This window comes from Grampus griseus (assembly GCF_964374135.1).
Source record: "Grampus griseus genome assembly, chromosome: 10".
Taxonomy (NCBI): Eukaryota; Metazoa; Chordata; class Mammalia; order Artiodactyla; family Delphinidae; genus Grampus; species Grampus griseus.
The window spans coordinates 58,872,706-58,899,155 of record NC_139004.1 but is presented as its reverse complement, the minus strand read 5'-3'; the positions used below and the strand labels follow the sequence as shown (position 1 = coordinate 58,899,155).

At 40.2% G+C, this 26,450-nt stretch overlaps 2 protein-coding genes across 8 annotated transcripts in view; both read left to right on the top strand.

The window, feature by feature from the left end:
- The first annotated feature begins 1,559 nt into the window (after window positions 1–1,559).
- On the top strand, window positions 1,560–4,587 carry SS18L2 (SS18 like 2). The gene is made up of 3 exons (XM_082664087.1): window positions 1,560–1,723; window positions 1,961–2,037; window positions 3,933–4,587. The coding sequence occupies exons 1-3, from the start codon at window positions 1,655–1,657 to the stop codon at window positions 4,018–4,020; spliced, it is 234 nt and encodes a 77-aa protein (XP_082520213.1). The 5' UTR covers window positions 1,560–1,654; the 3' UTR covers window positions 4,021–4,587.
- Window positions 4,588–8,131: 3,544 nt separating this feature from the next.
- The window catches only part of NKTR (natural killer cell triggering receptor), a 46,184-nt gene continuing 27,865 nt past the window's right edge, over window positions 8,132–26,450 (top strand). For 5 of the 7 annotated variants that reach the window (XM_082662683.1, XM_082662684.1, XM_082662682.1 and 2 more), the window contains exons 1-6: window positions 8,132–8,260; window positions 8,434–8,514; window positions 22,793–22,867; window positions 23,439–23,546; window positions 24,039–24,083; window positions 25,842–25,929. In XM_082662683.1, coding sequence (XP_082518809.1) covers window positions 8,457–8,514; window positions 22,793–22,867; window positions 23,439–23,546; window positions 24,039–24,083; window positions 25,842–25,929 — 374 coding nt within the window. In that variant the 5' untranslated portion in view covers window positions 8,132–8,260; window positions 8,434–8,456. Of the gene's footprint in view, window positions 8,261–8,433; window positions 8,515–22,792; window positions 22,868–23,438; window positions 23,547–24,038; window positions 24,084–24,388; window positions 24,417–25,841; window positions 25,930–26,450 lie in introns of those variants that run through there. The other 2 variants (XM_082662688.1, XM_082662685.1) reach the window with 2 other exon arrangements.

Here is a 26,450-nt window from a genome sequence, read left to right as displayed (position 1 = left end):
CAGAGTTTAGAGAGTAAAGGAGTAGAGTGAGAGCCACTAGAGAGAGAAGAAGAGGTAAGACCATATAGGCTCTTGGAGGCCATGATAGAGTTTGGGACAGGGGAAAACTGATTGGATTTGCATTTTGTAAAAATCACTTTGGCTGCTGATGTTAAGATCAAAGTGGAGAAGGCTCATGGAAACTGTGGTAGGACCAGCTGGGATGCCAGTGCAGTTGACTGGGCAAGAGAGGATGAAGCTGGAGCTTAGGCAGGAACAGTGGTAAAAAGGAAGAGAACTGGGCAGGCTGCAGAGAAATATAGGAGCAAGATCAACAGGACTTGGTAATGAATTGGATGTGAAAGGGTGACAAAGTAGCTTCAAGGATGATGCCAGTTTCCACAAGTGATCCTTCTCAAAGTTTACATCACCAGCCCAGTCCTTGGCCCTGAGTTCCAGCCAAACAGCCAGCCACAAACTTCAACATCTCCATTAGACATCACCTCAAACTGTACACATCCACAGCTAATTTATCACTCACACTTAGCCCTCTGTTACATGGGATGAAACCTCCTCCGAGGGATGAATAAGGAAATTGTGGAGGGAGAGCGCAGCAAAGCAGATGAGCCTGCTCTGGATCAGGGCCACCACTCAGGAAAATGAAGCTCTAGAAGTCAGAAATGCCCTGATACCCTTTTTGAGGAGTAAAGTCTTCCAAGATCTGCCTCCTAAATTAAGTGGCTGCTTCTCACTCTCTGCTACAGAGAAAACCAACCTTGCTCCCATGTTTACCATGGATGGACTAGACGAAAGAGAAGACAACCAATTCAGAGTTTTAGTGGTTGCCAGCAGTAACAGGGTGGCCCAAGAGGTTGGCCCAGCTTCCTCCCTTTATCTTGCAGCAAACCACCTCCGCAGTATGGTGCATAGGCTGTGCAGTGCAGTGGTTGAGATCAAAAATTCTAAAGCCAGACTGCTTCTGTTCAGATACTGACTTTGCCCTTAGTAGCTATGAGATCTTGGGCAAGTAACTTAACCTCTGTTTTCTCATCTGTAAATTGGGGGAAATAATAGTGCTTTTTAGGGTTGTAAATCTGATTTAAAAAAAAAAAGAAGGGCCCAAAGGAAAAAGAGGCCTATAGGCGAGTTTCTCCTTCAGCAAAGGGTAAATCTGACACTGGTGTTTTCTTTGGCCCTGCAGGGTTTGGCTTGGCAGAAGGCAATGCCCAGGGTTCAGGCTCCAGACGCAGGCCTGGAGGCACCAGAGTGGTGTTGAAAGAGGTGTGGATTTGGAGCCAGATATCCATATTCCAGCCTTGATAAGGCGCTGCGGCAGACAAGCAGGGCCCAAAGCCTAAAAGGCAAGGAGCTGACGCCGGGCCCCGCCCCTGGTGGCTAGCTTGCGCAAACTCAAAAGATCCACAAACAGCACCGAAGCCCCAGGGGCAGAGTCGGAGGAGGACGCTGAGAATCGCTCTTGCGCACCCAATCACAAATGACGTTCCGCCTGTTCCCCGCCCGCTAGGTGGGAGGACCCAATCAACGTCGAGAGCGTATGCTCACTTATCTTGGGTCCTTGCTGCGGCTGTAGGGCGTCTAGGGCTGCTGGTCAGCTCTGGTCTAGACGCGCAGGGGTCTGCAAGCGTGAGGCAGCCTTCCAACCTGGCTTCCCGGGATGTCGGTGGCATTCGTGCCGGACTGGCTGAGAGGCAAGGCGGAAGTCAATCAGGAGACGATCCAGCGGGTGAGCGCTAATGCGGGCAGAGCGATCTTAGCAGAGACCCCGAAGTGCTACGGGTGCTGGAAGCTTCCTGGAGTGAGCAGCTGAGACTGGTGTGCGTAGGGTGACTTGCCGTCAGATGGGAATGAAGTCAACAGAGGCGCAGGGGCTGGAAATCCCGGCATTGGGGCGGGGGCGGGGAAGGAGGCAGTTGTCCCCGCCGGCCTGATGTCGTGCTGCACTGACCCTTTGATCTTTCAGCTCCTCGAGGAGAATGATCAGTTGATCCGCTGTATTGTGGAATATCAGAACAAAGGCCGGGCGAATGAATGCGTCCAGTAAGTCCCCTCCCTATTCCCCTGACTAATGAGTTTGGCGGGGAAGCCAAACTATAGGAATACAGCAGCTGACCTGAACTAGGAGTCTTGAGTGATTGATCGCAGATGAGGCTCAGAGAGGTTACCTGCCCAAGACCATACGGACAGTGCACTGTGAAGCTTGGAGTCAGACGTGGCTCCCTCTTCAAAACTTGAATTATGCTCATTACAAAGACTGCTTCACGTGAAGCCATGTCAGCCGATGACAGCAGGGATGGGGAGGAAAGCGCTCGGAAAACTAGTGTCCGGAGATGATGAGAGCAGTGGCTGCTTTCTGGTCGTGGAACCCTGGCTCATACTTTTCTTGTAACACATGCAAAGACCAATAAAAGATTTCCAGGTTAAGACAGAGGTAAATTTGGCACAGTAATTTAACGTGCCCTCTAGCTGTATGCCAAAATGAGAGAAAACAACCTCTTCTAAATGTCGTTCCAGGAATTATGCCCCATTTATTACAGAAACAAAAAAATTGATTTCATTGTTACCGAAGCCATGCTTTTCCCACCCCCTAAAAAAGTAACCTACAATCCCTCACTGAACAGCTCAGTGGAATAGTAGAGATATCCATCTTTGGGTAAGTCTTTACATTGGACACTGGCATTTGGTACTTTGCTTTTGTACAGTTTATAGTAAACACTCTCATTTTTCTATATGGAAAATAGTTGCAAAACACTCCATTTGGTGCAGTGATTCTCGAACTATGGGGTAAGAAAGTTATCAAAATCTCCTAATGGACCGTTTCACACTGCACCGTCCACGCTTCCTGCCCCCTAGCCTGATTTGTCTTCCTAGGTGGAGAGCTCTACCCCCTGATTGAGAATCGCTATTACAGTAAGTGTGCATTGATCATGGAAGTGTCTTGTCCCTTCTTTAAGTTTGTTCAAAAAAAATTTTTTTTGGGGGGGGCGGTGCTGTGTGGCATGCGGGATCTCAGTTTCCCGACCAGGGATCAAAACCGTGCCCCCTGCATCGGAAGCATCAAGTCCTAACCACCGGACTGCCAGGGAATTCCCTGTTCAAGATATTTTATAAGTAATACTGAGTACCAGGCACTGTTTCAGCCATTGGGGAATCAGTACCAAAACAGATACCAGCTCTGCTTTCATGGAACTTACCTTCTAGACTGTAGAGTCATATAATTAGGCACATACTAATAAGCACTTCGAATAAGAATAAAGCAGGGTAAGTGGGGGGAAGAGCACTACTTTATACCAGGTATCTTTGATGTGACATTTGAGTAGATGCCTTAGGTGGGGGAGCAGCTATGCAGATACGTGAATCAGAGAGAGTATCAGGTGGAAAAGCCCCCAGGCTAGAGCGTGCTGGATATCTCCAAGTCATAGCAAGGAGGCCACTCTGGCTAGAACTTGGTGAGTAAAGGGAAAGTGGTAGGAGATGAGATCAGAGAGGGTAACTAGAGGCCCTGATCATATAGGGCCTTATAGGCCATGAGGGCTCAGCTTTACTCGTAATGAGATGGGAGCCTTTGGAGGGTTTTGAACAGAGGTATGACATGGTCTTGACCTAAATTGTACAGTGATCACTCAGGCTGCTATGCGGATAATTAGAGTCGGGGTGCAAAGGTAGAGCAGGGAGACAGGTTAGGAGACTGCTCCAGCAGTCCAAGCAAGAAGTGATAGTGGCTTGGCCTAGAGAGGTAGCTATGGAAGTGAGAAGTGAGAACAGGTAAGATTCTGGATGTATTTTCCTTCAATATGTTAAATAAGAAGGTTGACAACACTGAGTGATCCAGTCAGTGGATGAGCCATTCACTAGGGTGGATAAATTCTTTTCCAGTTTTTTGTTCATGTTCAGTAAAAGCAAACGTCTAATTTTTACCTGTTTTTTACCCATAGGTACCAGCATGTGTTACACAGAAATCTCATTTATTTGGCCACCATCGCAGACGCCAACCCAACCAGTGCTTCAAAAGCAATGGAATAATCTTCCAGTTGGCTGTTGTGAGGAGTAATCAAATGTAATCTATTTCCTAGGAAATAGAGGTAGGATTCTTACCAACTCACCTGCTTTGAAGGTGAATGGAACCTCTGTAGCTCTTTTAAAAATGTGAAAATGCAAAGAAAGCTACTAAATTAACCATATTCTCAGAGAGAATATTTATTTTAATAATTAAGCGGATTCGCTCAATTAAGTTGACTCCAGGTGTCCTCCTTCCTGAAATAAGTGTGTTCGGACATCAGGGGCATCTTCGAGTCTACCTTTTCAGTTTCAACGTGAAGAGGAAACTGAGCAGGTATTGGGCGAGACTCCCGACTGAGACCCTGCCAATGGACATGTAACTGTGTGTGCCCTCCTACCAGTTTGTGGTTGTGGACCCCCTGACTGCTCTTTTCAGGTTGCTTTGAAATAAAGCTTGCCTTTCCACAAAAGACTGATATTGAGGTATAGAAATTTTCATGTAATAAGTCTTCCATTTGGTTTTTGAGAAAAAGTGTAAAGACTTAAAAATATATGTAACAACACCATTATCATTGCTAACACAATTAATAGTTATTCTTAATTATTATCTAACATCATCTAATAGAAGATGTGATAGGGGAGGAAGAGTATCTTTTTCTTTCTATCCTTTGAAGGTTCTTGGCTAGGTCTCTATAACAAAAGACAGATTAATAAAAGCATACAAATTTATTTAATATAAGTTTTATATGACATGGGAGCCTTCATAAGGAAATGAAGACCCAAAGAAGCAGTTAAACCCGAGCATTTTTATAGTAAGTTTGATGAAAAGTAGAAAGTCATGGAAAAATGTGATAGGACATAAGGTTATGAGCTAGGTGTAGTAAACTGGAGGGAACTTAGTAAGGCCTTTTCAAAATCTGTGTCCCTCTGGATGTAGGGAGGACACTTCTAATATGAGGGTCTCATGACCTCTTTCATGGGAGAAGGTCTGAGAGTCCTTCCAGCATCTGCCATTTCTCAGATTCCTTCAGCTTGAAATATTCAATATGCCAAGGTACCATATTTTGGAGTAGCATGCCCTGAATTCCACGATGTTCAATTTTCTTTTGTTCCCACAAAATGTGTTTTTGTTGATGTGTCTGAATCAGGATCCAAACAAGATTTACACCCTGCATTTTGTTGATGTCCCTTAAGTCTCTAAAAATACTTAACAGTTCCCTTTTCTTTTCTTTGCCATTTGTTGGAAAAACTAGCTCATTTGCTCTAAAATTTTTCACATTTCTGTTGTATCCCTGTGGTATCATTATATCTGTCCCACTAATCGCCCACTTTTCCTATAAACTGGTAGAGGCTCATTCAGACTCAGGTTCTAATATTTTTGGCAAGAATACATCATAAGAAGTGCTTGCTTTCACATCACATCAGGAAATAACCTAATCTGATTTATTATCAAGTTCCTGATAGCCCTTCACTTAAATTATGATCTACCCAGCTTTGATCTGTTACTTCCTCAGGGATTACATAATGGTGATTTTCTATTTTATTGTTCTTTTTGCCTCTATTAGCTTTGTTCTATAAAGAACTTTCCCTCTTTGAGACTTATCTGTTAAATGAGGCAAAGAGATTCTTGTGAACCCCAAATTAAAACCTTTTGTTGGAGTCAAGGGTTGCAACCCAGGGAGGCTGTAACATGTAAACAGTGAAGAGAGACCTCATTTTGAGTCTCAGATCTAACACAACCTCTGAAAGCTCTGTTTCCTCAGCTCTAAAATGGGGATAATGAAAGTAGTATCCGCCTCCTGATGTTGTGAGATGGAGATAATGCAGTTGAGAGCTGGGCACATGGTAAACAACCAAGTGTGTTAGCTTTGTGTGTTAGCTGAAGGCTCTGGCCCTTTCTAGGCCTTCTCAAGTCTGGAAGGGAGCCTGCTCCCCCACCCGTTCTGCCATCTGTAGGGTTCTAACTCATCATTGGTCTCCTCCCTCCTCTACTGTTCATGTGGTTTGTGCTCATACTCCATGCCAAGTAGGCTGTTCATGGGCCTAATCTGATCAGCAGATATGGTGGGTGCTGTGCAATGTATTTAGTTTTGAATTAGTTGCTAATATTTAAAAAACAAGAGGATTTCCTATAAAAGCCTGGCTTTCTAGCAACGCTGGGTTACAGATCCATGTGGCAACCATCAGCTGGAGTGGGATGGCAGCTGCCCCCTTTATTAGACAGCTTGAACACTTAAAAATCTGTTAAAGAGGGTGGATCTTGGGACTTACCTGGCCGTCTAGTGGTTAAGACTCTGCACGTCCACTGCACAGGGTGTGGGTTCGATCCCTGGTTGGGGAACTAAGATCCCACATGCTGCATGACATGGCCAAAAAATTTTTAAAAAAGAGGGTGGATCTCATGTTGTGTTCTTACCACAATAAAGTAAAACAAAAACAAACAAAGTAGAGAGTGGCTACAAGATCCTGGGTAGAGGGAAAAATGAGGAGTTATTGTTTAATTGGTACCAAGTTTTAGTTTCGTTTTTTTTTTAATTTTTATTTATTTATTTATTTTTGGCTGCTTTGGGTCTTCGTTGCTGCACGTGGGCTTTCTCTAGTTGCCGCAAGCGGGGGCTACTCTTCGTTGCGGTGTGCCAGCTTCTCATTGCGGTGGCTGCTCTTGTGGAGCACGGACTCTAGGTGCTCAAGCTCCAGTAATTGTGGCACACGGGCTTCAGGAGTTGCGGCATGCAGGCTCAGTAGTTGTGGCTCGCAGGCTCTAGAGCGTAGGCTCAGTAGGTGTGGTGCACGGGCTTAGTTGCTCCGCGGCACGTGGGATCTTCCCGGACCAGGGATCGAGCCTGTGTCGCCTGCATTGGCAGGCGGATTCTTAACCACCACGCCACCAGGGAAGTCCCCAGAGTTTTAGTTTTACAAGATGAAAATTGTCTTATGGATAGATGGTGGTGATGGTTGCACAACAATGTGAATGTAGTTAACAGCCTCTGAACTGTAAGCTTAAAAACAGTTAAAAGATAATTTTATGTATATTTTACAATTTTAAGAAAATAATGGAAAACAACAACTACAACCCAACAGTGTGTCCCCAGCCTAAAGATACATCAGTGTAACAAATAGAGTCCAGAAATAGAATCGCACATACGTGGTCACAAAGCCAAGGTAATTCAATGGATAAAAGTCTTTTCAACAAATAGTGGTGGAACTACTGTATAGACCTACGGGGAAAAGAAATGAACCACAACTTCTACCTGACCCCACATCCACAAATTCTAATAGATCATAGACTTACACCTATGGTGTAAGGTTGGGCTACAAAACTTCTAAAAGAAAACATAGGAGAAAACCTTCTCGAGCTTGGGGTAGGCAGAGATTTCCTACACAAAGAAGCACAAGCCATAAAAGAAAAAAATTGATCAAGTGATTTAATCAAAAACTAAAAACTGCTTTGCACAAGCCACTTTCAAAACAAAAGACAAGATGCAGATTGGGAGAAAATATTCGCACTTACATAAACCTAACAAGAGAGTTGTATTCAGAACATACATATATCATCTAACAACATGTTAGTATCCAGAACCCTTGCATTCTATAAGACGAAGAACGCGATTAAAATAAGGGCAAAGGTCTTGAACTAACACTTCACAAAAGAGGGAGAGTGGCCTTGAACACAACTGTACCAGTGACGCTGGCCCCAAAGCGCGGACGAACGCACAATAGGCCTTTGAAGTGAGACAAATGGTCTAACGGGATAGTGCCATAACTACTCCTTGAGAAAAAGAAAACCAAAGCTCTGTCGCTCTACTAAACCTCAACAACCTCAATCTCCCAACTGTTTCACAGATTCGGAAACAGGGAAGCCTCGCGCTATCTGCAAATACATAGACACAGCCCTTGAGAAAGGACCACAGAACGTAGAGAGCACAGCCGCGTCCGGGTCTCCCAGATTGGGCGACCGATTCCAACGTACACGGGGGGAAAGGGGCGGGGCAAAACAGGGCCAGCTCAGGAATAGGAGCGCCGAGGCTGGAGGCTCTTCGAGCTCCAAGGCACGCCCACGTAAGCTCACCCCCTTCGGTTACCCACCGCCTTCGAGACCGTACTCTCGCGGTATTTGTCCCGACTCTCGCGGGGTTTAGCGTGGCACTGGGAGGCCGGGCCAGGGGGCGGGGGTGGTGGTCTGTTAGTGGCGTTGGGCTTCGGCCGTGGTGGCAGCAGTTTCTTCTCTGCTCACGGGGAGCAGCTCAGGCTGGAGGCCAGCCAGGTGAAGAGCTAGTCTGCATGTGTGTGCGCGCTCCATGGGGGCCGGGAGGCCTGGGGTGAGAGGGAGCTGGTCTCGGCCTCGGGCGCTGTCGCACCAGGCCAGCGGGAGGTAACTGAGGCGCGGGCTCCGCCCTAGCCCCGCGCCCTGACCGCTTTCCTCCCCGTCTCTCCCAGCTCTTGCCGCCGCCTCGGTCGCGATGGGGGCGCAGGACCGGCCGCAGTGTCACTTCGACATCGAGATCAACCGGGAGCCGGGTGAGCCGGGACACTGGGTAGCCCTGCGGGCCCTGGGCTTGCCTTGGGGAAGGGGAGGGGTCTGCCTTCATCACCCCTCCCCCAAGCCTTTTTGGGAGCTGGTAGGCGCAGTCGGCACTCTCTTTTCTCCTGAGCGAAAGTCTGTGCAGAGGAGAGTGGCCCGGATACACCACTCCAATCCTAAACAGGCCTCACAGTCCCAAACTCCATGCCCCCCTGCACCCCCGGAATGAGTGTTCATGCCATGCCTAGCGCCAAGAAAAGGGGTGCAGTCCTTTGTGGACTTTGTCTCTCTCAGTGTCTCTAGGGGGCAAACACTCCCAATTTCGATTTCTGGTCTCTCACTCTGTACTGTGAGCTTTGGACTCGTATATCCTGTATTTCCTAATCCTTGTACAGCATTAATAGGTTAACTCCGCTTTTATTTTTCCTTAAGTATCTTTAGCCAGAATTTCTTGGTTCGTAGGAAAATGACTTAGCACAAGTCTTGGGTGATAAACCAAAGCATTCAGTACCAACAGACTTGCAGCATGTGTGCGCTTAGCATTAATGTTTTGTTTTTAGGGAATCCAGCCATTCGTTAGTATATTTTGTTGAAAATAAAATATTTTCTTCTAGAGGGTAGTTGTTTCGTTCTAAGTTACAGAGCGCGCGGGGTTCCAAACTGTTTTCTTACCTCTTTTTTAGTATCTGTGAGGGGAGTTTTAATTGGAGGCATATATACAGTCTTTGTGCCAATCTTGTTCAGCAGATTCTAGGTGCTGCTGTTCTAGACTCTGAGGATATAGCAATGCATTAAACAAAGGCCTCTCTTCCTTGTAGTTTATATTCTATCGGAGAAAGGCAGACAATAAACCAAAAAAAATTTTTTTTGTCTTGTAGTAGGGATACTGTTTTATTTATTTTATTTACTTATTTATTTGGTTGTATCAGATCTTAGTTGCAGCAGGTGGGCTTCTTAGTTGTGGCATGCATGGGGGATCTAGTTCCCGGACCAGGGATTGAACCCCGGCCCCCTGCATTGGGAGCGCCACCAGAGAAGTCCCTAGGGATACTGTTTTAATAGGTCGGTCAGAAAAGGCGATTTTGAGAAGATGACATTTAAGCAGACCCGAAGGAGATGAGGAGGTGAGTTGTGTGGATATCTTTGAGAAGAGCATTCCTGGTAGAGGGAGTAGTTAGTACAAAGGCCCTGAGGAGAAGAGTGTACCTGCAAGTTTTAGGAACAGCAAGAAAAGCCTACGGGGGCTGGAGTAAAGGAGGCAGGTGAGTAGCAGGAAATGGGTAAAGGCCATAGTGAGATTCAGTGAGATAAGATATTGAAGGGTTTTGAGCAGAGGAATGATGTGATCTTAGTAATTTTGTTGCATTCTCTCTTTTTCATACTTGAGCCTTGTGGATCTTAATCCTTACTCTATAGTGAATCCACGTGTTTTTTTTGCGGTACGCGGGCCTCTCACTGTTGTGGCCTCTCCCGTTGCGGAGCACAGGCTCCGGACGCGCAGGCTCAGCGGCCATGGCGCACGGGCCCAGCCGCTCGGCGGCATGTGGGATCCCCCCGGACCGGGGCACGAACCCGCGTCCCCCGCATCGGCGGGCGGACTCTCAACCACTGCGCCACCGGGGAAGCCCTGATTCCACGTTTTGAATAACAGAGCTTATTTTTTTTTTTAAGAGTTAATAATAGCAGACTCCTGGAAAGTGGAGGTCAAACAAAGGTTCTCTAGCTACGTAAAGTACAGTACTCCTTTCCTCGTATATATGTTCATATCCTAGTTTTGCAAATGACTTTCGTCATGAAACATCTCCAGGATACGTTTGGTAAATGTAAAATGAACTTCGGTCCCCAACGCTATAATAACCTTTCTGGTAGAAGTGACTAGAACTCTTGAGAACACTGAATCATATAGAAAACAAGGAATGCTTACTTACATTGTTCTAGGTTGAACCAGTTGATAATTGGCAATTTCATTTGGTTCAGTCTCATATATAATACTTATCTAGCACTTTTCAGTACTTTTCAGTATATTATGTAAGTAATAGATACTTGATTTTTACACAACTTTTAAGGATCACCTCAGTTGTTTGAAATGAGTTGTCCTGCTTTGCAGGATTTAAACATTAGTATGTATGTCATTGAGTACTTATTCAAGTAATACTCTTCTGCTATAGTTAATAATTCACTTGATATAAATATCAATATAAAGTAATATGTTTGATTTACTTTGATGAGCAGAGATCCTTGAAGAGTGGACATACTATCCACATTAATGAGATATCAAGAAGTACTGATAAAAATTGAGTTGAATACAACACAGTGTATGTTCTTTTGCGTTACTATCAGTGGAAATTTGTATATTTTTTAGCAAACATGTGAATTAGACTTTTGAATTGTAAAGCCACCAAATGAATGCAAATATATATTAAAAGAGGAAGTGTCTTTAAGTTATTTGCGTATAGTTATAGAACTCTTCATGTTGTTATTTCTCCTTGAGTGAGTTTTGGTAGTTGGTAGCTTTTAAGCAATTGGTCCATTTAATCTAAGTTGTCAAACAACATCCTTCCTTAATTTTGTGTCTGTGGGATCTATAGTGGTATTGCCTTTATTCCTCATATTGATAATTTGTGCCTGTTGTCTGTTTTTCTTTGGCCAGTTTGGCTAGATGTTTATTAATTTTACTGTCATTTCAAAGAACCAGATTTTCGTTTCATTGATTTTTTTGTTTTGTTTTCTGTTTTCAATTTCATTGATTTCTGCTCTTTTTTTCTGATGCTTGCTTTGGCTTTATTTTGCTCTTTTTCTAGTTTCTTAAAGCAGAAACTTGGATTGTTGACTTGTGACCTTTCTTGTCAAGTATTAGTATTTAATGCTATAAATTTACCTCTGTGAAGGACCCCACTAATTTTGTGTACCGCACAAATTTTGATATATTGCTCATTCTCTTTCAGTTCAAAATATTTTCTAATTTCCCTTGCAGCTTAGTCTTTGACTCATGAATTATTTAGAAGTTTTGCTTTCTAAATACTTGGATATTTTGCAGTTGTCTTTCTAATAATGATTTCTAGTTTAATTGCATTATGATCAGGGAACATACTTCGTATGATTTCAGCTTTTTAAAATTTATTAAGGTTTGATATGTTCTATTTTGGTGAATTTCCCAGGTACACTTGAAAAGAATATATATTGTGCTGGTTTTGTGTAGAGTGTTCTGTAAATGTCATTTAGATAACGTTGGCTAATAGTGTTGTTCAGTTCGTCTATATCCTGGCTGATTTCCTGTCTTCTCTTATTGATTACCGAGAGAGGAGTGTTGAAATTTCTAGTTGTAATCGTGAGTTTATTTCTCCTTTCAGTTCTGTTAGGTTTTGCTCCATTTACTTTGAGGCTCTTTTATTAGGTGGATGCTTACACATTTGGGATTATGTCTTTTTTTTTTAATTTAATATTTATTTATTCATTTATTTTGGCTGTGCCGGGTCTTACTTGCGGCACATGAGATCCTCGTTGCAGCAGGCAAACTCTTAGTTGCAGCATGCCTGCGGGATCTAGTTCCCTGATCAGGGATCGAACCCGGGTCCCCTGCATTGGGAGCACAGAGTCTTACCCACTGGGCCACCAGGGAAGTCCCAGGATTGTTATGTCTTCTTAATGAATTAACTCACTTATCATTATGTAATGACCCTTTTTATTCCTGGTAATTTTCCTTGCTCCACAGTCTACTTTGTCCAATGTGAATACAACTACTGCAGCTTTTTATTAGTGTTTACATGGTATGTCATTTTCTACTTTTTATTTATTTATTTATTTATGGCTGAGTTGGGTCTTTGTTGCTGGGCGTGGGCTTTCTCTGGTTGCAGCGAGTTGGGGCTACTCTTCGTTGCAGTGCGCAGGCTTCTCATTGTGGTGGCTTCTCTTGTTGTGGAGCATGGGCTCTAGGCGCATAGGCTTCAGTGGTTGTGGCACACGGGCTTAGTAGTTGTGGCGCACAGGCTTAGTTGCTCCGTGGCATGTGGGGTCTTCCCGGACCAGAGCTTGAACCCGTGTCCGCTGCATTGGTAGGCAGATTCTTAACCGCTGCACTACCAGGGAAGCCATCATTTTCTACTTTTTTTTTTTTGTGGTACGCGGGCCTCTCACTGTTGTGGCCTCTGCCGTTGCGGAGCACAGGCTCCGGACACGCAGGCTCAGCGGCCATGGCTCACGGGCCCAGCCGCTCCGCGGCATGTGGGATCCTCCCGGACCGGGGAACGAACCCGTGTCCCCTGCATCGGCAGGCGGACTCCCAACCACTGCACCACCAGGGAAGCCCCCATTTTCTACTTTTAACCTACTTATATCGTTATATTTAAAGTGGGTTTCTTGGAGATAGCAAATCGATGGGTCTTGGGTTTTAATCCATTTTCACATTCTCTGTCTTTTAATCAGTATATTTAGACTATTTACACTTAATATAATTGTTATGTTTGGATTTGTCACTTTAATAATTGTTTTTACTTCCTCTGTTTTTATTCTGTTCTCTTTTTTGCCTTTCAGATTATTTGAATTCGTATTTTTTAAATTTTCTATTGGATTTTTAGAGATATCTCTGTATAGTTTTTTTAATGGTTACTCTAGAGATTACAGTATATATGCTTGGCTCTTTACAGTGTACTCAGAAATAATATTTTACCACTTCAAGAGAACTGTTAAAACCATCCCACATATAGCATCCTTTACCTCTCACCTTATGTTGTACTTGTCCTATGTATTACATCTACAAACACTGAAAACTTCCTTTCAAATGTCACACATATTTTAAAGAACTTAAGAGGAGAAAAAAATACTCTTATCATTACCCTTTCTGTTACTGTTTGTTCCTTTTTGAAGTCTGAAGTTCCTCTGGTAACATTTCCCTTCCACATGAAGAATTTGCTTTAAGTATTTCTTTAGAGCAGAACTTCTGGCAGCAAATTCTCTGTTTTCCTTCAACTGCAAATTTTATTTTGCTTTTATTCTTAAAAAATATTTTCACTATATATAGAATTTTGGATTAATAGTTATTTTCTTTGAACACTTGCAAAATGTTCCACTCCCCTCTGGTCTATATGGTTTCTGATGAGAAATCTATAGTGATTCGGACTGTTGCTCCCCCAAATGTAAATGTATTGTTCTTGTCTGGCTACTTTCAACATTTGTCTTGTCTTTAGATTTCAGCAGTTTTATTGTAGTGTGAATTTCTTTGTGTTTATTTTCTTTGGGGTTTGCCGATCTTCTTGAATCTGTGTCTGTCTTTTGCCAAATTTAGGGAATTTTCAGCTGTTGTTTCTTCAAATATGTTTTCTGTCCAACACTATTTCCTCTCTTTCTGCGACTTTGATGACACAAATATCAGAGGTTTGATACTACCCCACAGGTCCCTGAGACTCTGTTTATTTATTTTTTCCATCTTTTTTCTGTTTTTCAGATTGGATAATTTCTGTTAATTGGTCTTCGAGTTCACTTTTTTTTTTCCGAGTTCACTTTTTCCTCTATCATCTCTGTCCTCCTGTTGAGCCCACCCAGTGAATCTTTAATTTTGGTTATTATACTTTTTCATTTTAAAATTTCCTTTTGGTTTTGCTTGTGGCTTTCTATTTTTCCAGTCATTTTAAGAGTGTTTGTCCTTACTTAGTGGAGTATGGTTGTAATGGCTGCTTTAAAGTCTTTGTCTAATAATTTAAACATCTGTATCATCACGGAGTGGCTGTCTTTGATTGTCTTCTTTTCCCATATGAGATATGAGATTTTCTTGGTTCTTTAAATGTCGATAAATGCTGGATTGTATCCTGGACGTTTTGTATGTTATGTTATATGACCCTGGATCTAGTTTAAATCCTGGGGAGAATATGGACTTGTGTTGTTGATGATGATGATGTTATAGCAAACAGTCAACCCAGTTAGGTTCAGCCTGGAAGTTCCCACCCACCTTCTGCTGTTTAGTGTCGGATCCATGCATAGTTCATGGATAAGCCCACAAATTCATGTACAACTTAATGGGATTGTTTTTTGAGCTCCCTCTTTTTTAAAGAGATCTCCCCAACACATTCTGGCCCTTAGGGACTCCCTTTTTTGGTCATCTGGCTAGAAAGCAAGAGTTTTAGTTTCCGTGTTCTGCCGTGTGCTTCCCATGACTGTGTCTGTCTCTGAGGGTAATTGGCAACAGGATAGAGAGTAAAATGCAACAGGAATTCTTCCTAAGCTCTTGGGACCTCAGTTCCTCTAGTCAGAGAGAAGGGTTCCCCTCCCTTGGAGTTTTATATGCTTGCCCAGTCACCACTGCTGTCACTGCTGCTGCCACTGCAGAATTCCTTAGGAGCTGGGACAAGAGAGTGTGGAAAAAATACACCAAAAAATGAGATATCCCCTATTCACTCCGATCTGTTGGGGGCCCCCTTTCTAGAAATAGAGGGCTTTTCTTAGAGCTCTTTCTCTCTGTACCCAGGAGGCAGTTCCAGGTTTCAGATTGCTTTTGATTCCAGGCCAAGAGATATGGGAGGAAAAACAAAAACAAAATTCATTACCAATTTGGTGGGTTTTGTGTTCTGATGTCCTTCCCCAATGCCTACTACCATTATTTTTCAGTCCTTAGGTAATTGTTCCATGCTTTCTGTCCAAGGTTGTTTAGGTGCATTCAATAAGAAAGATAGGGTGGGGTATATTTACTCCATCTTGACTGAACCTAGAATTCCTTATAAATTTTTTAAAGGTCCTAACTGGTAGAAATTAGCCAATCCTTTTTCATCATCTTTACAAATAAATTCATATTTTCTGAAAGTAGTAGCTTTTTGTGTGAAATATGGTACCCAGTTTGGAAGTATAGATATGAAATTTTCATTGACAACTTTATTTTTCTGACAGGTAGGCCCACCCTTCTTTGGTTAAATGTTACTTCTCTCAGTGGTTGTTAGTGGTTGGTTAAACTGAGTACCTTCCAGGGCAGACATGAAATAGGAATCTTGTTTTTCCTTCTTTGGTGCCTCAGAAACTTGCCTTTTACTTGCCTTATTCAGATCTTGTATCAAGAAATGGAGTACTGGAGCCCAGGGGACCAGGTTTTAGATATCTATTGCAAACTGATTTAAGCCAGTTCAGTTAAGAATGGCTATTAAGTTCTTTTTAGAGTATATCGGGGAGTCACCGATAAGTTAGATGATGGCTATAGATTGCCTTTGTCACAACCTTGCTACCAGGGAACAGTGAAAGCAAGACTCATTTGCTGCATGTAGACGTTGGCAAGCAAGTATGCACACAAGTAAGTCATATAACCAGTTCTGTAAGTTTGATGAAGTCCCAGTTCTGTCCTTTTCAGTGCTCCAGGCACTCTTTATGTGAAAGATTTCTGGTCTTGAAAATTGTCATGCGAATCTTTTAGTGTTCTGCACCGGAATCCTCCAAAATCTTGACTAGACCCAGGACCTTTTTGGTGGACCCAGCCTTAGGTTCCACTCCAAAGGGTGACTCCAGATTTATATGTCCTGTTAATGGAAGGGTATGGATTATCTCCAAATGTTTTTATTCAGTCTGTATGTTCCAAACATCACTAATTTACCAATAAGAACCCATTTCTAACATTCATCTTGCTAATTACAAGGCCTCTGTTTGATTAGAAATAAAGATAGCAAAAGCAGTATTAGAAGCCAACTCTGGAGTACGGCCTTTGATTTATCATCCCTGAAGGGTGTTTCTTTCTTAGAGGCCTAAGGTATAGTTTTAAAACTCATCTGATTACTTTACATGAGGATGTCTATGTAAGGTATTTTAAAATAAATTATAGCTGTAATATACTACATTATAGTAGTATAATGGTGTAGACCTTTTGTTTTCAAACTGCGAGGTGGTGTCATGAGGCCAGGAGGAGTCAAACCCCCATTTTTTTCACTCCCATTCCGTTTGTATCCAGTAGGGTTTTCCAAAGGCTGCATGGCGTATGATGACACAACAGATTGAATGCAGAAGCAGATAGGAAAATCTAACTATCTTCTATTACACTAGACATTAATGAGATTTGCAAAAATGTAAAACAATGACACTCATTAAATTTTTTGTTCATATTTGAAAATGTAAATTATTTAAAATAATCCATATTAAAAAGTCTTTAAGTTTCTCAGGAATTGTTTAGAATATAGAGAGATTCTGAGACCAAAAAGTTTGAGAACTGCTCTTATAGACACATGCTTTCATAGAACTCAAGCATTGGGCTTTATCTGCAGATGTTTTAAACTTTTTGTTTAGATATAATTTCACATTTATAAGAAGTTGAAAAATAAAAATAAGAAAAAGAATACCCATCTATTCTTTACCCAGATTCACCTATTTACATTTTATACCATTTGCTTTATTAATCTCTCTTTCTCTCTCTCTACACACACAATTTTTTCTGAACCATTTGCAGTTCACCCACATCATGGCTCTTTACTCCTAAATACTTGTGTATATTTGTTAAGAATAGGGATATTCATTAAAAGAGTCTTAAGAAACATTAAAAAAATTTTTAAGAAAGAAAAGAATAGGGATATTCTCCTACATAACTACAATGCAGTTACCAACTTCATAAATTTACATTGATACAATACTTTAATCTGCTGTCTCTGTATTCCATTTTTAGCCTAAAAAGTCAATTATAACATTTTTCCCCTCCAGTACAAAATCCAGTCTGGCATCAGATATTACATTCAGCTGTCATGTCTCTTTATCCTTCTTTTTCATAGCCCCTTTTTTTTTTTTTTTTTTTTTGGTCTCTATGACATTGACATTTTAGAGGAATACAGCCCCTTCCCCTTTTATTTTTTAAAATTTATTTACTTTTGACTGCATTGGATCTTTGTTGCTGCAGGCGGGCTTTCTCTAGTTGCATCGAACGGGGGCTACTCTTCGTTGCAGTGTACGGACTTCTTATTGTGGTGGCTTCTTTTGTTGCGGAGCACCGGCTTGAGGCGCACGGGCTTCAGTAGTTGTGGCTCACGGACTCTAGAGCACAGGCTCAGTAGTTGTGGCGCACGGGCTTAGTTGCTCCGCGACAGGTGGGATCTTCCCGGACCAGGGATTGAACCCGTGTTCCCTGCATTGGCAGGTGGATTCTTAACCACTGTGCCAACAGGGAAGTCCCCCGCCTTCCCTTTTTAAATACAACATTACTTATTTCGTATTTGTCAGAGGCTTAAAGTTGGTTTTCCAAAGTGATAACCAAAATGTTTCTTTAAAGGAATGCTTGACTATAGAATTTTGCTTTATGTGGGCCTCAGAGCAATATTATAAAACCCTGGCAAGTTATCAAAATAGATAAAATGGGGATATCATTGAAATGGGTGTTTTAACTTTACTGCTCAAGGTTCACGTGAATTGAAGAAACTGAATAAAAAATGTATTCTTAGTAGGGCTTCCCTGGTGGCGCAGTGGTTAAGAATCCACCTGCCAATGCAGGGGACATGGGTTCAAGCCCTGGTCCGGGAAGATCCCACATGCTGCAGAGCAACTAAGCCCGTGTGCCACAACTGCAGCCTGCGTGCCTCAACTACTGAAGCCTGTGAGACACAACTGCTGAGCCTGCGAGCCACAACTACTGAAGTCCACGCACCTAGAGCCCGTGCTCTCGTGCTCTGCAACAAGAGAAGCCACTGCAATGAGAAGCCTGCGCACTGCAACAAAGAGTAACCACTGCTGGCTGCAACTAGAGAAAGCCCGCACGCAGCAACAAAGACCCAACGCAGCCAAAACTAAATAAATAAATTTATTTTTTTTAAAAAGTATTCTTAGTAAACATTGTAAAGTATTTGGAACTGAAACCGAGAAATAAGTTTTAAGTAAAGAGGAAGACAAATGTTTGAGTACTGCTTATGACCTTGGGCAAGCCACTTGACCTCTTTGTAAATGGAAATACTATAGAGTTTTGTTATTGTGGTTCTAAAGATAGCAGTACAGTGAAATTTGCTTGTATTCAAAATTACCCTTTAAACTTTAGACTCACACTCAAGATAGCTTATACTTTCAGATAGAACGAGCATATGAGATCTGATTTTTACTGAGGGAACAGGAGAAATGAATCTCCCATCTCAAGCACACCCTGGGTCATAAGCTCATGAATACAGTGACTGGATGCAGTGGTCTGCACTATTTAAATGATTTCTCCCCTTTTTATACACTCATAAATTAATAGGACTTCAGTGCAATAGTGCCTGCATAATAAGGTTCTTGGAAAGTAATTAAATAATACAACCACCTGTCTTACAGATCGTATTTTTGTAAAATGAATTTATTCTAATGGTTAGATTAATTAAGGAGCAATACAGTTTGTGTTGTGACACAATTAGATAACAAGGTGGGGAACTAGTGACGTGGAAGAGAAGAACTGTAAACAGCACTGCTATTCTGAGTTATTCTTGTTGTCCTAATAGTAATTTGAAAGACCACAAGAAGGATTATGCTAATGAAAGTGCTGAGAAAGGCCAGAGTGAGGTGTGATCAATTGTAGGATTTCCTCAATGATGTTTAAGTTTTATAACATATTCTTATAACTAAAAACATGCCTTTATTATTGATACTCTTAAGGAAAAAAATCATTTTTACTATGACCTGAAATTCCCTTGTCCCCAACCCCTGTTGTCCCATGGAAACAGTTGTGTTTATATGTGATTTTTTGGATAATGCAATGTTTATTTCAGTTCTGTCGTTATTGCAGAGCTGCCTGTATTTGTAAAGAACCTAGCACAGTATGTGACACACTTTTTTTTAAGTTGCTTTAATTAGTGCACATGCATGAGCATGAGCTCGAGCACTGAGCTCATGTTCAATTTTAGGGAAAAGGCTTGTTTCCATTTCTGTAAGCAAGAGTGTTCTCCCCCACCCCTTTTTCTCCTTATTTTATTAGAAGTAGGGCCCAGAGAATCCCAGTAATAACACCAGGCCTGGTTGAAAGGTCATGAAAGAAAATTCATATGGATTTTTATGGGGACTTTGAGAGAAGAAAGTTCACTTCTTAGCACCGTCTTTTTCCTTTTCTTTCTTTGCCTCAAAACGCCAAGTGAAATATACAAAGATTTTTTTCCTTTTCTACCTTTAACATAAGATGGCTGTTCCTTTTCTAATTCTTACCTCCTACCCCTGTTTGAGTCCCAGTGCTTTTCTGTTATTTTTCTGCCTTTGTTGGTATTCATCTGTCAGTGTTGTTGCAAAGGAAATTCTGATGTTGGTGGATGAACTAGCTGTCCAGTATGATATTTTACAGTTCTGATATGTACATCATTCACTTTAGAGCCTTTAGCAGTGTTTTTAACCTTGCACCATGGTATTGAGCCCAAAACAATTTGGTTTTGTTCAGTTTTTTTCTTTTGCTCTTAAAAACACAATGCGATGGAAAAGACAAAACCTCTGCTCTAACCCCTGCCCCATGAGAATGAGAGGTCAATAGAAATTTCTTTTCTTCATCAGGTTAGAGGGTAAGATATTAGAGGTGAGCATTTTTTTAAAAAATCATTGTAGTTAGATATCCCTCTCTGAATATTAGACCTGGAAATATAATCACATTTAACTGTTTTCATATGTATGGTACCACTAGAGTGTTCTCAACTACTAATCATCTGTAAAGGAGAAACTAAAAATATTTGAAACTTTCATCAGTTTTCACTTGGAGGCATTAAAGATTTTTTTTAAAAACCCTTGAGGGACTTCCCTGGTGGCGCAGTGGATAGGACTCTGTGCTCCCAATGCGGGGGGCCCGGGATCAATCCCTGGTCAGGGAACTAGATCCCACATGCAACTAAGAGTTCACATGCCACAACTAAGCAGCCCACGTGCTGCAACTAAGGAGCCCGCCTGCTGCAACTAAGACCCGGTGCAACCAAATAATAAATTAATTAATTAAAAAAAAAACCTTGATATTGAAGTTACTATTACTATAGTCCTAAAAGAAAAGGCGAAGTTTTAGTTGTTTTGATTACATCTTTTATTCTGAAAATTAACTATCTTAACGGAATTCCAAAGATCTAAGTATGTTCTAGTTTTCAAAGCTAGATGATTTTGAACTTGACACCCACCTAGCCAGCCATTTCTTAGGGATTTATGAAGAGTGATGGAAATACTTTTATCACACTGGTAAAATATTTCCATGTAAATAGAAAGAGTAGTATTTAATATTACTGATATTACATGCAGTTTTTAAAATTCTGAAATGATTTTAGATACATTGCTGTCCTCCTTTTTGCTTTCTTTTCTTACCTTTTTCTTCATTCCTTTAGATATCAAGATCAGCTAGAAGGTTTTGAAATTGCTTTAAAATTTGGTTCCAGCACTCCATTTGGCACTGTTGACTTGGGAAAGTCTCCTTATATGATTCCATCTCCCACTTTTTATCCTTTAAGATTGTCTCTTACGCAGTAGCTTTGTTTTGTCCTCAGAGGAACTGACTGTCATGGCCAGGAATAAATTAAAATCATAGTGATACACAGTAAATCATTCTGTGTTTGTACTGAAAATGACTTATGCTTGGTCCACAGTTAATTTTGATTTATTCCACAAGTCTCCTTGAGTATATACAGATGTTCATAATGGAAAATATTTTGTAGAATAAAGGGAACGGGAACTCAAGAAAGTGATTATAAATCAAAATTCCATTTCTTATTTTATTGAGACACTTTCAGGAGGTATGCAAAGTCAAAACCGTTTTTAGAATAATGTAATTTGCCTCTTGCACTGTCATTCACAAGTCGAGTTTTCCGGAGATTACACAATATGTGATGATGTCAGCTGATGGAATGTGTGCTTGTGTATTCTTGTTTTTTGAAAGTTTCTGAGTTTTAATTTATAATACAGTAAATAGCAATAAATATAACCACATTTTAAAAGCTTAATCATTTTTAAGAGTTTAAAGGAGGGACTTCCCTGGTGGTGCAGTGGTTAAGAATCTGCCTGTCAATGCAGGGAACAGAGGTTCGATCCCTGGTCCAGGAAATTCCCACATGCCGTGGAGCAACTAAGCCCATGTGCCACAACTACTGAGCCTGCGTGCTACAATAACTGAAACCCACATGCCTAAAGCCCGTGCTCCACAACAAGCGAAGCCACCACAGTGAGAAGTCCATGCGCTGCAACAAAGCGTAGCCCCCTCCCTCCGCAACTAGCGAAAGCCCATGCGCAGCAACGAAGACCCAATGCAGCCAAAAAAATAAAAATAAGAAAAATAAAATTAAATAAACTAAAAAAATTAAAAGTTTTAAAACAGAAAGAAAAAATAGTATAAAGGAGTCTTGAGACCAAAAGGTTTGTGAAACACTTCTCTATTGGCATAGTTAAATTGAATTTTCAGACTTGCTCCTTCTCATTTCCTGTTTATTGTAGGGTTGTTTGTTTGTTGGTTAGTTTTTAGGAGCCATACCTATTCTCTTTATACTCTCTCAGGAATAGAACGTGAGTTTTAATTGTGAGTGGCAGTTCAGGAAGTTGTCTGTAAACAGTTTTTTCATAAAGGTAAAAAGCTGATGTAGAGGACAGAACTTTCTTCTAACAGTACTGCCCAGAATGACTATCTTATGATATGATGTTCTCATCACTGGAGGGGTTCAAGCATAAATCAGACAATTATTATCGAGAGTATTTTCTTTTCCTTGGCTGCGTCGGGTCTTAGTTGTGGCCCTCGGGATCTTCGTTGAGGCACGTGGGATCTTTCATTGCGGCGCACAGTGTCTTCATTGCAGCTCTCGAGCTTCTCTCTAGTTATGGTGTGCGGGTTTTTTCTCTCTAGTGACGTGCGGGCTCCAGAGTTCATGGGCTCTGTAGTTTGCGGCACGCGGGCTCTCTGGTTGAGGTGCGCGAGCTCAGTAGTTGTAGCATGCGGGCTTAGTTGCCCCACGGCATGTGGGATCTTAGTTCCCAGGGATCGAACCCGCGTCCCCTGCATTGGAAGGCGGATTCTTTACCGCTGGACCACCAGGGAAGTCCTTCGAGAGTATTTTTAAAGAAGATTAATAGTTCAGGTAGGAGATGTACTATAAGGAATCTAATAATATAAGGTCCCTTTAAAAGACACTTAAAATCCTACAGTTTTAGGGCTGAAATCAGTTTGGTTGCATATGAATCCTAATGCTAATAGAATGGGGTTCTTGTTAGTTGGTATTGCCTAGGTAAATTCTTTCCTGTTGAATCTCTTAAAAAATTAAAATGAATTACAAAAATGGACCCTTTGATTCGTTAATTCTGTTTATTTCTCCCATATAAAATATGATATATTTAATCAACTTGCTTACCCTTTTTTCATGTGTTTTATTTCAGTTGGTCGCATTATGTTTCAGCTCTTTTCAGATATATGTCCAAAAACTTGCAAAAACTTCCTTTGCCTATGCTCAGGTAAATGAATTATTAAATTATTTCCAATGAGAAGTCCTGGCTTACAGTTTTACCTTGTTTAACAGAGTAGATATTTTCCTTAAAAAGTAATGATCTGTGAAATGAGTTTAGCAAATAAAAAATATTATTTTCACTGATATGATGTTAGGGAAGCATTTCTTAAAGGGAAGAGAGGAGAAAGAAAGGGTCTCAAATGAAAAAGGAAGTACCACCATATGTAATGAAATTTTTATCCATTGTAGTTTATAAAATAATAGTATATTCAAAACTGACTTATTTTGGTAGAATTTTACAGATTTTAGTACTTTGAACAAATTTAGCATTCCAGATTTCACAAGAAATTTAGGATTAGAAGATAGAGAAGCAGAACATAATGAGATTGTTCTTTGTTACATGCAATTGGATTTATATTTTTAAAAAGTAGAAAAAATAGGGAGGAAAAACATTTATGATGTTACTTATCTCTTACAGTGCCCAACACAAGGGAGGGATTTGACAAAGGATTAATTGGATGGTGCTTTCCATGGAAGGATATGTTTGTAGCTAAACTTCATTTCTTTTTTTTTTCCAGGGGAGAAAGGCCTTGGGAAAACAACTGGGAAGAAGTTATGTTATAAAGGTTCTACATTCCATCGTGTGGTTAAAAACTTTATGATTCAGGGTGGGGACTTCAGTGAAGGTAGAGCTAAAAGTTATGCTCTTAATAACTCTGTCAGTTTCTAAAGCATCTCATTATTACTTTTAATTGTAAATATAGTGTCACAGTATGATGTAAATATTAGGTGGTCAGTGAATAGTTGTTGGATGAATGACTGTTATAGGCCAAGAATGTATAAAAAGCAAAATACTAAGACTTCTTTTTGTTTGTTTTTACGCAGTTTTAATACAGTTACTTGGTGCCAAAGTACTGTTCAATTGTTTTTATTCTTTTAGAATTTTGTTGGTGTGATTGCTGTTTGAAATAAGTGGGTCATGGAGAGAATTTTTAAAATAGTTTTTATTATAATGGGATTGGATTTATAGTTTAAAACTGAGGTTAATTGAGGAGTCTTAGAATTTTTATCATCTGCAGTAATTACTCCTTCAGCAAAGTGAAACCATAAAAAGTAATTTATGTGTATTAGTATATTTTTAGTTTTCATTATTGTTTAATGTAGCTCATTATTTTCAGGTAATGGAAAAGGTGGAGAATCAATTTATGGTGGATATTTTAAAGGTAAGGCTTAATATTTTATGGTCTTTTGTTTCAGTTCTGATATTAAAGCAAGTTTGATCATGTACTTTTAATGAGAAGAGGTTTACTTATAGTTCACTTTTTGCATGAAACTAATGCTGCATGAAAATACTTTATTTGCATGAACTTGGGGATAAATTACATTGTAATATATAACTTAATTGACAAGATTAATTAAGGCTAACTTTATGGTTAAACATGACTTTCAGCATGGAGGTTAGGCAACTATATACATGAAAACTCCTATCTTCCTGCCTAAAACTGTCAACATATTCTTTTGTTTATAGAGAATGTGGTCTTTTGCAAAATGAAAAGGTAAGAGAACGAAGCTCAGTAACACAAACTCCAACTCTGTTCCCTTGCACCCTTCCTAATAAATTTATGGACAGTCTGGGTCAGGTTGTGGCTGGATTTCTTATATTGCTTGAAGACTTGGAAAATTCTGTATACTGTTTCATACATGCATCTGTATCTTCTTTTCTTTACCCAATGGGTTATTATTTCCACGTCAGGGAAAAGAATCTAGTTAATGTTTATTTTCTCTAAACCAAGCAATTTCTTTGAATAAAATTTGGTATTTCTTCCTTTCTCAAAGGTTTGTATGTTTTCTTTTGTATACTAGAGCTGTATGATTGTGTTTTTTTCCTACAGTAGTATTTGCATAAATCTAACTATTGCACTTGCCCCAAAAAGCCTTAGAAAAGTCAGTTGTGGAAATTTATAATGGGATCCAATATTACCAGGTTTTAATGCCATGATAGCTTCAGTGTTATAATAGTCTTTTATATTTCTTTTGGGGGAAAATGGATTACTACTTTTTCAGAAGCCTGTTCCCAAGGTAATCTTTTTTTTTAAAGTTTTCTATGTTTCTGTTTGTTTTAAAGAAAGATTTGTTTGTATGAGTGTTAACAGGAAATTTAAATTAGTTTTCAGGGTATTTCTGCTGGAATTAAATCCATCTCTAAGTGATCTTTATGACAGAGTCTTCCCTTGGAGCTAGTAGGAAACAGCTCTTTAGCTGGTTCTATTAGCATGTAACAATTTGAAACTAATGCTGTAGGCCACTGTAATGTGGTTGTTCCCTGTGGCAGATATTTGTATATCAAAAAATTGTATTTTGCCATTTAAATTTTTGTACTTACAGGACTTGCTTCCTTAGTTTTTGATCCTATTGATTAGAAAGAATCTACATAATTTAATTTAGGCATGTCCCTACAACTTAACTTACTGTAATATTTTGGTTTTTGGTTTCATAGTCTAGCATCAATTGAATTGAGTAATAAATTTACCATATAGAAATTAAGCACATAAGAGGATTTTTAAACTCCCATGTATAGTGCATTATGCAGGTTAATTGGAAATTTGGAGGAAATGAGCTTTACTGTAAAGATTTTTCTAAAATTTTCTTGCTGGTTTTCCCTGAAAGTTAATAGTTTAAACATCATTTAACCAAAGTATGTTACTACTAAAAGTGACTGTTCTAAGGCTGTTTGTATAAAAGTGTTAAATATATGTTCTTTTTTCTCAAGGCTAAGTAGTAAATAAGTAGCAGTTTTTGTTTTTGTTTTATGCTTTTGTTATTTGATTAGTTAAAAGAATTTTTTTCAAAGTATTCAATCAAGTATCTGTACTGACCAGAAGAGGAATTTCATCCTTTGCTTTCTATTTATTACTTTGAACATTGCACTTTAAAAGTGACTTATAATTGTAGACTGACAAATTTGTGTTTTCTTCAAACAGATGAAAACTTTATTCTCAAACATGACAGAGCGTTCCTTTTGTCAATGGCAAATCGAGGGAAACATACCAATGGTTCCCAGTTTTTCATGTGAGTAGGCATAATTCAGAGATGAGCTTTTTCTAAACAGAGAAGCGCTGTTCATGAGAAAGATGGTATCGTTAAACCAAGTTTAATGCTAGATTCTGTCAACTTGGGTTTTATTATGTTATAGTAATTGGTAAGCTCTAACAGCCACCTCAGCGGTAAGCATATATCCTGGATTTGAAGAATGGTACTTAAAAGGCGTAACTTAAAGATGTAAATTATTTTCAAAATATGTTGTCATCTTAAGAAAAGAAATTGGCTTTGACTTTTAACGAATTTGGGGGCTCAGATTACCAAATCTGGATTGGAACATAAACCCTTGATGAACATTTAAAACTTGTCCATGACTAGGACTGGATGTGCCCTTGGCATGGAAAGCATTTGGTTTGAGTAAACCATAGTGTGGTTGCTTTTTCTCTAACTGTTGTTCTTTGAACCAGTTTGAGAGAGGTGCCATTGTTTTCTGACATTGTATAGAGATAAATGATTTGGTGTTCAGCCAGCATTGTTAACAATCTTAAACT

Excerpts from the sequence above, each read along its gene's own strand:
- SS18L2 (XM_082664087.1), top strand. The coding sequence starts at position 1,655 with ATGTCGGTGGCATTCGTGCCGGACTGGCTGAGAGGCAAGGCGGAAGTC. Across the intron at positions 1,724-1,960 it reads ATCAGGAGACGATCCAGCGG|CTCCTCGAGGAGAATGATCA; the intron begins GTGAGCGCTAAT and ends TTGATCTTTCAG. Across the intron at positions 2,038-3,932 it reads CGGGCGAATGAATGCGTCCA|GTACCAGCATGTGTTACACA; the intron begins GTAAGTCCCCTC and ends TTTTACCCATAG.